Genomic DNA, 8,061 nt, shown 5'->3' on the forward strand with positions numbered 1-8,061 from the left:
TACGTCACACAGGCAAATTGTGGGATTTTGACAATCAATACATGAAGTCAACTGTCCTGTCATTTGTAAACGCAGGGTTAAGTCCAATTTACATATGCACATTAAATGATTTCGTTTTACGAAATCCTAGAATCAAATGAAGTGCATTTACATCTGTTTTTTGCGTCATTTGCTTACGCACACAATCGCACATACACACATATACAATAACACAAGCACACGCACACAATATATTTATTCAGAAAAATAGGAATTTCAACACAAATGTGTATCAAATAACTTAAATTAATTCCAAAAACATAATTTTTGCAAGTTGTTTAATCATTTATTTTCACTTTTGTCATCGTTTGAGTATTTTTGTTTTTCTACAACACACACAAACAAACAAAGACATCATAAAACAGTTGCATTTTTTGGGAGTTTATGACGAAAAAGCAGGGTTGCGTATAATAGTATGGTGTTTTCGTGCGTTGTTTGGAATAAATGACGCAGCTATCGTCATTTATTTTTGTATGTTAAATGACGCAAAATATTGCCTGTTTTAGCAAATAAATGACGAAACAGCTCTAAATGACGAAAAAGTTGCTAATGTAAATTGGACATTAGGTACTGATTTGCTGTGTTCCAGAACCTGCAAGAAGCTACTATTTTTTACTACGATAACATTTTTTCCTTTATGTTATCGGAAAAAGTAGTAAAAATTAGTAGATTCTTGCAGTACTGGAATAGACCATTTATTTAATTTTGGACAAAACGGGGACTTCTGCTATTTTCTACCATACATACAGTATCGGCCAAAACTAAAGCACCCCCTCAGTAAATTTTTTTGAAATGATAATTTTTTTATGAAACCTAAATTATAAATTTATATTTTATTTTTCTTTTTATTTATTTATATCTTTATGATTGGAAAATACAAAAATAAGGAATTCAGAATTTAATAAACAAAAGTTAAAATTCAAAAAATATTTTTGGTCGCAAATATAAGCGGACAAAACTAAAGCACCCCCCAATTTGAGGTACAACAAAAACTATTGAAATCAATATTTCGTTGCGTATCCTCTATTCTGGATGACACAATCACATCTTTTTGGTATAGAAGATACTAAATTATTAATTACTGCAGGCGAAATAATTGATTTTCGGAAAATTTAGCTTAAATCCTCAAAATACTGAAAATCGGAAGGTACCGTTATATGGAGGCTATACCCAAACGTGGACCCAGGTCCACGACTTTTGGTGGATATGTTTTGTGAACACTAAGAACCCTAAGTACCAAATTACAGCTAATTTAGTAGGAAAATGTGGCTTTAATATCCGAAATACCCAAGATCGGAAGGTACCGCTATAAGGGGGCTATACCAAAACATTAGCCGATATTGTTCATATTCATCCAAAAATTATGCTACAGCATCCACTAGTCAAATACAATACGCTAACGTTTAAAAATTAGCAAAAGAACGAATTGCAGAAGAACGATAGACGCCGGCTTATTCAGTCGACGACCAGCAAAAAACCTTCCGCCTCCATGTATTACAGCGTCTTTGCAATATTTAGGATTTAACGGTTGCCCATTTGGTCCAAGCCTTTTACCATCTGAATACGTTAAATTAAACATAGATTCTTCGGAAAACAGTTCAAATGGGTCTTGGGAATGCCAGTCTGGCTCCTTCATTTTTAGTCGATATGAAAGGTTTTTTTTGCTGGTCGTCGACTGAATAAGCCGGCGTCTATCGGCGAATTGCTACAACAAAGCAACTTTTTTTGTAATGTAAACTGTCAAAATTTTCGCCAAATGGTCTCTTGTTGTCTTTTTTTATCGCTTGTGTTTGCCTATAAAGTGTAGACATGCTATCTCTTACTTACCGAATCATATGGTTTTTTGTTTTGATTTTTCATGGCGAATTCCTAGTTTTTTGACGTTTTAGATTCGATCAGCTGGGCTGAGGCATCTACCTTTCTAATTGTACCATGGACACAACTTAAATTTTATTGAAAAATGAACAAACACACCTATTACCATCACTTGTTAACAGGTGTTTTTTACATTTCATTTTGACAAATGAATAAAAAATAATCCAATCAGAATGAATTAATTGGAGGAATTAAACGGTGAAAATAGAAAAATTTTTATTAAGTATCGATGGACTAAAGATAAAACGGGAATAACAATGTATTTCGGGATAAAAGTAAACTAAAGAACATTAACAATCCTTAAAAAATATAAAAACTACTGGATATTGTAAATAACAACAATTAAAGCATAACAAAACTAATTTGAGCAAGTTCTAGCAGAACTAAACAAAAAGCCGGTTAAGTGTAACCGGGGTATAAGGCCATGTTTATATTGTAGCCTTTTGCAGGGTTAAACTTCTTAATGATGATTTATTTGACGTACATGCAATGGAATTGACATTTGAAATCCAGTGGGTTTGTTGAATCCGGTTATATATAAACGTGCTATAAGAAACTTTAACATAAATGAACAAATCTTATATGTAAACATCCTGTAAAGAGCAGAACACATTTGGTCTGTTCCTTTACTTTTAAAAATGGTAACAGTGGCAAGAAATGGTAAAAGTGGTAAACTGCTATCATATAAATTGTATGCTTTTGAAAGTAAGGGAACACTTTGCGGTTAAAAAGTGGTAAAAACTGGTTACCTCAGTCACGTAAAGGAACACGACTATTGTCAGTTTTGAATGTCGATATTTCTCAAGTATCGATAACTGTCCAACCATCCAGCAACCACAAAACATTTTGTGGTTGCATGATGAATGATAAAAATGAACGGCCACACTAGCAAGCAACAACAAAGCTGTCATTCAGAACTGACAATGTGTACCCAGCTTTAAAGTTCACTTCGATTGAAGAGTCGACTTATCGAAAATCGGCTTACGCATCCCTGCAGCTTCTGACAAGACGACAGCTGTTTTTGACAGTAATTAATTTTCTCTCTTGGTGGATGAGTTCGTAGTTCATTGTCGTGTTTCTGTGAAATTTTTGTCATTATTTTTATAAAATAAATTATCCAAAATGCAACGTGTAAAACCAACTGCATCAAAGACGGGTGAGCTTATTGCCTACAGTGAAGCTGCCATCCGCAATAATATCTCAGCCGTTGAATATTGTCGCACATCTATGGCAGCAATTTCCGGATGTGCTGCTGGTATGTATTCATCTCCCTTGCCTATAAAGCACTTAATAATCACAATTATCATTAAATTTTCTAGGAATATTGGGTTTAAACGGACTCTTGGGTTTCTTGTTCTACTTCCTTTCCGTGTTCATTCTATGGCTTTTGGTTCTAATGAAATCTGGAACACATTGGAGAAAATTCTTTATCAACCGTCAAAGCTTGTTGACAAATAGTTTTATGGGTGCATTATGTACCTATGTATTGTTTTGGACATTCCTGTATGGCATGGTTCACGTCTATTAGTCAAATAATACACAGTTTATGGACTTTACTTTGTGGCTTAGGTTTAATTTAAATAAATACAAACAACAAAAATATATAGGACAAAAAGATTTGTGTGTTTCTTGGCAATTTATTAGTATCACTGCTTCATTTGTTCCTCAGCTGCAGCCTGCTGGGCATTTCCACTGCAATCGCACCATGGAGTTTTGTCTAAATCACATTCCAGTTCTATGTTCAGTACGGTTATTTGGGTGCCATCTATTAGCATGTCATGGACCTTGGTTATTTTGTACTGTAGAGTATTGAGACCCGTTTCGCGATCACGTCTGCGGGTTACTTCCTTTTGATTGAAACATTTTTGAGTATCACGTTTGCGATGATAACGATTATGGATATGGCTACAGGACGAAAAGGAAAAATAAGTTAGTAAAATCATTTCCAAGATTAGGGGACATTCTTACTTAAATGTATCATTTACGCCAGTCTTTATACCCTGTGGCCTGGTCACCTTAAGGCCTGCGTCTCGTATACGTACAAAAAATTCATCATCCTCTAAACCCCAGCCCCAATACTTATTTGACATGCCATTCATTTTCTCAAAATGGTCATTTCTCACCAACAATATACCTCCGACAAAATTTTCATAATGATATTTTGGATGCAACTCAGGCGCAGCAATATGTAATGGACCCGCTTCACTGGGATAATCATAATGTAAATCATCATTTAAAGGTAATAGATCAACATCATGCATGGCAATATAGTCATAGACACCGCTTACAAAACGAAAGCCGACATTAATCAGAGAGGCCCGATTAAATCTATAACGATCGACTTGATTTAAAACAAAAATATGATGGTTGATATGCTGTTTCTTTAGGAACTTTGTCATGTGTGGCACGAATTTTAGCAGCTCCTCGAAACGATCACGAAATGGCACTAAAACAGCTAGCTTATGGACAACTTGTAATTCATCCGGTGGTTTCTGCAACAAGTCCGCAGATTCTTTCGGTTTTGGCCGACTTATGGGGCATATGCAATCTAAAAATCCAATTAATTGCAAAGGAAAATGTTAGGTCAAACTTCAATCCAACTTAATGCCGTAGTCATCATACTCACCAGATGGTAAGGACATCAAACTAAGCACCGCAACACCGCCCATACAGAAAAATAGGCCACATATAAAAAGCCAATTTATAGTTGTTATGTTAGCCATGTCTTCCTTATATGTGTGTTGTATCTATATTTAAATTCGTTAATCAAACTATACTACAATTAGACGTACAAATATTAGGACTTGGACTCTAGACTTAATTAGGACATGTTTTGTTATGATTTAAATGCTTTTTATGAGAAGTCTGCATACAAAAAATTGTACGACAACTCCTTCTTATTTTCCCGGATGAAATGAAGAAACGAACGATGCAACACGCTAAAAATAAATAAACGGTGTACAATCGACCAACTTAGCCGTATGTACACAAATGAGCGAATGAAGAGACAAAGCAACAGGAAGATAACAGCTGTTTCTAACACTAGCTCCGTTCCAGTTTATATTAGTTGTGTCTTTTTACCAGAGTACGTAAAAATACTTTAAATAAAATTTCCAATCGTTTCGTATTTTCCATAGGAACAATACAAAACGAAACATGTCTGAGTGTGTCATTGACCTAACGCACGGCAAACGTTTCCCAAAAATACTTGTCGTTTCGGTGGTGAATAAAACAACTTGGCAAAGCATAGCCGAAGTTACATTTCACCAATCGTACGGTTTCCATCCTTTTACGTTGAAAAGTTTGTGTTTTTGTTTTGGTTGTGAGAATGAAACGATTCAGAGAAGCTGAAAAGTTTGTGGCTTTTTGTGATTGGTACGGGAATCGTTTTGTTTCTTTCCGTTCATTGCTTTTTACTTTTTTAGTAAGATTTACTCAGTAAAGGTCTTTGTACATAAGCAGTCTCGTCGCCTGGCTTTCTTGCTTTGCTTCATTTCCGACATAATAAAAATAAATTAATAAAGAAGGTCTAGCCAATTTCAAAATAATAGTACGTTTATATATAACCGGATTTAACAAACCCACTGGGTTTTAAATGTCAATTCCATTGCTTATATTTCAAATAAATCCTCAAAAAGAAGGTTAACCCTACAAAAGGCTATAATATAAACATGGCCTAAAATGCCCTTTTCTTCTTTATAGTACGTTTTTATATAATGCTTGGTTTATATTGTTACGAATGTAACTGATTGGTTTAAATTAGTTTAGTTTAATTTCCGTTAATTTAAAAATTTGAATTGTAACGTAAAGTTTTATTACGCAGTTACTTTATTTAAGCAACAACAACAACTACCATGTAGAAATCTCTTCATTATTCTAGTTATTTACCTTTCATTTATGTGCTTCTGTTTTGTTTTGCCACAATCATGTAATTATTGTTTATACCCCGGTTACACTATTGAAGGTTAACCCACTGGGTTTAATAGATCCAGTGGGTTAATCTTTGCTGGTTACACTTAGCTTTTCGAGGATATAAACTGTCAGCTGATGTTTGTTTACGTATACATACAAAATAACTAATAAAGTCGTGTTTTACACTTTTAAAATTTCTCGTATGAGATATCATCCCCTCTTTGCTCATATTGGTATATTTTACACACAGGGATACATTTTTGTATCATGGTATCAAGCGTACTTTTTGTTAAAAAAGTGTCTAATGTAAAAAAATAAATAATTTTATGATTTTCAAATAACTTTAGATTTATTAACTCCATAAAATCTCATGCGACCAATCGTAAACGTGTAAAACACGACTAACTCTGTTGCAAAAACAGTTGCAACTTTTGGTACTTTTTGAGTAGAGTTGGATTTTTTTGCACAAATACCGAATACAACACTGTATTTTTGGTGGATTTGTGCCGGATTTAAAATAAACCCAGTCATAATACCCCGGTTACACTATTGAAGGTTAACCCACTGGGTTTAATAGATCCAGTGGGTTAATCTTTGCTGGTTACACATAGCTTTTCGAGGATATAAACTGTCAGCTGATGTTTGTTTACGTATACATACAAAATAACTAATAAAGTCGTGTGTTGCACTTTTACAATTTCTCGTATGAGATATCGTCCCCTCTTTGCTCATATTGGTATATTTTACACACAGGGATGCATTTTTGTATAATGGTATCAATCGTACTTTTTGTTAAAAAAGTGTCAAATGAAAAAAATAAATAATTTTATGATTTTCAAATAACTTTAGATTTATTAACTCCATAAAATCTCATGCGAGCAATCGTAAACGTGTAAAACACGACAAACTCTGTTGCAAAAACAGTTGCAACTTTTGGTACTTTTTGAGTAGAGTTGGATTTTTTGCACAAATACCGAATACAACACTGTATTTTTGGTGGATTTGTGCCAGATTTAAAATAAACCCAGCCATGAGAGGATTTAATTTTTGTATGGCAAATCTGGTCAGATTTGAGCAGATTAAGCAAATAAATCCTCATGAAGTGGGTTAACCCGGCAAAAAGCTGTAGTGTAACCGTGCTATAAGAGGATTTAATTTTTGTATGGCAAATCTGGTCAGATTTGACCAGATTAAGCAATAAATCCTCATGAAGTGGGTTAACCCGGCAAAAAGCTGTAGTGTAACCGTGCTATTAGTTTATTACTTCGTTATTTCTTGCATCTGTTTGTTGTTGTAGTTACGTCATTACTGTGCTTGTCGTCCAATTGTATTCCCCCCATGTATGTATGTGAGTATAGTTGTTCGCTTAGTGCGAATGTGCGTCTGTGTGTTCGTTGCACAGATTCGAGATGTTGCCAGATTTTGTGGATACTTCTAGAACAGGGAGACTTTGGGGTATAAATACAGGGGAAATGGCAATGACGTTTTAGTTGTGAATTTTATACCGAAGTGTAAAGATCGACTAGCAAAGAAGTAAAGTAAAGCTGTGTACTTAGCTATAAAGCTGTAAACAGATACAACGTTTGGGTAAAGTTTTGTGTCGTCTTGGCCGTTTTTACACTGTTGGGCATGATGCCGAAAAATTCAAATTCATTTGAAATATATGCCGACAAACAGATAAACGCTGTACTTTGCTATCGTCGTCGCCCTGTTGTTGTTGTTTTTTTCTCGACGCCCAACGCAAAACTTTAATCAAACGTTGTATCTGTTTTCAGCTTAATAGTCAGCTCCGAATAAGTGTAATAAAGTAAATAAAGCATTGTAGAAACGTAATCTAAAACGAACCCTGTTTTATTTGGTACAAATCGTATCGGGGAATAAAACAACGTCTACACGGAGATTAGTTAAATCTAATTCCGTAACAATTGGTGTCAGCAGTGAGATTACGATCATCCTACAATGAAGTTTAAGGATCTACGAGTGGAAGACTTGAAGAAGGAGCTAAGTAAGTGGGAGTTGTGTCCTACTGGCAACAAGGCCGAACTACTAAAACGCTTGTTGGAAGAGTTCGAGCGCCGTGGAATGAACATCGACGAATATGAGTTCGACGGTAAGGAGGAAGTCAAGTTATCGGCAAACGGCGAATCCAGCGTTGAGGAAGTTTCGTCGGTAGCTGCCAGGGGTGACGATTTGAAATCAATGCTGGCTATGATAATGCAGGAAATTAATAAGAAA

At 34.9% G+C, this 8,061-nt stretch overlaps 2 protein-coding genes across 2 annotated transcripts; one reads left to right on the plus strand and one right to left on the minus strand.

The window, feature by feature from the left end:
• Positions 1-2,060: 2,060 nt before the first annotated feature.
• On the plus strand, positions 2,061-3,529 carry EMC6 (ER membrane protein complex subunit 6). Its single transcript, XM_073964008.1, has 2 exons — positions 2,061-3,169; positions 3,234-3,529. The coding sequence occupies exons 1-2, from the start codon at positions 3,037-3,039 to the stop codon at positions 3,440-3,442; spliced, it is 342 nt and encodes a 113-aa protein (XP_073820109.1). The 5' UTR covers positions 2,061-3,036; the 3' UTR covers positions 3,443-3,529.
• beta4GalT7 (beta-1,4-galactosyltransferase 7) lies at positions 3,467-4,887 on the minus strand. The gene is made up of 3 exons (XM_073964007.1): positions 4,541-4,887; positions 3,883-4,462; positions 3,467-3,819 (listed from the first exon to the last, which is right to left on the minus strand). The coding sequence occupies exons 1-3, from the start codon at positions 4,635-4,637 to the stop codon at positions 3,561-3,563; spliced, it is 936 nt and encodes a 311-aa protein (XP_073820108.1). The 5' UTR covers positions 4,638-4,887; the 3' UTR covers positions 3,467-3,560.
• Between the last annotated feature and the right edge of the window lie 3,174 nt (positions 4,888-8,061).

Source organism: Musca autumnalis, unplaced genomic scaffold (assembly GCF_047663935.1).
Source record: "Musca autumnalis isolate F117 unplaced genomic scaffold, ASM4766393v1 scaffold_1, whole genome shotgun sequence".
Taxonomy (NCBI): Eukaryota; Metazoa; Arthropoda; class Insecta; order Diptera; family Muscidae; genus Musca; species Musca autumnalis.

Bases quoted from the DNA above. Each gene is read 5' to 3' on its own strand.
- EMC6 (XM_073964008.1), top strand. From the start codon at position 3,037: ATGCAACGTGTAAAACCAACTGCATCAAAGACGGGTGAGCTTATTGCC. The intron at 3,170-3,233 runs GTATGTATTCAT...TAAATTTTCTAG, and splicing joins AATTTCCGGATGTGCTGCTG to GAATATTGGGTTTAAACGGA.
- beta4GalT7 (XM_073964007.1), bottom strand. From the start codon at position 4,637: ATGGCTAACATAACAACTATAAATTGGCTTTTTATATGTGGCCTATTT. The intron at 4,463-4,540 runs GTGAGTATGATG...TTGGATTTTTAG, and splicing joins TTTGATGTCCTTACCATCTG to ATTGCATATGCCCCATAAGT. The intron at 3,820-3,882 runs GTAAGAATGTCC...TTCGTCCTGTAG, and splicing joins GGCGTAAATGATACATTTAA to CCATATCCATAATCGTTATC.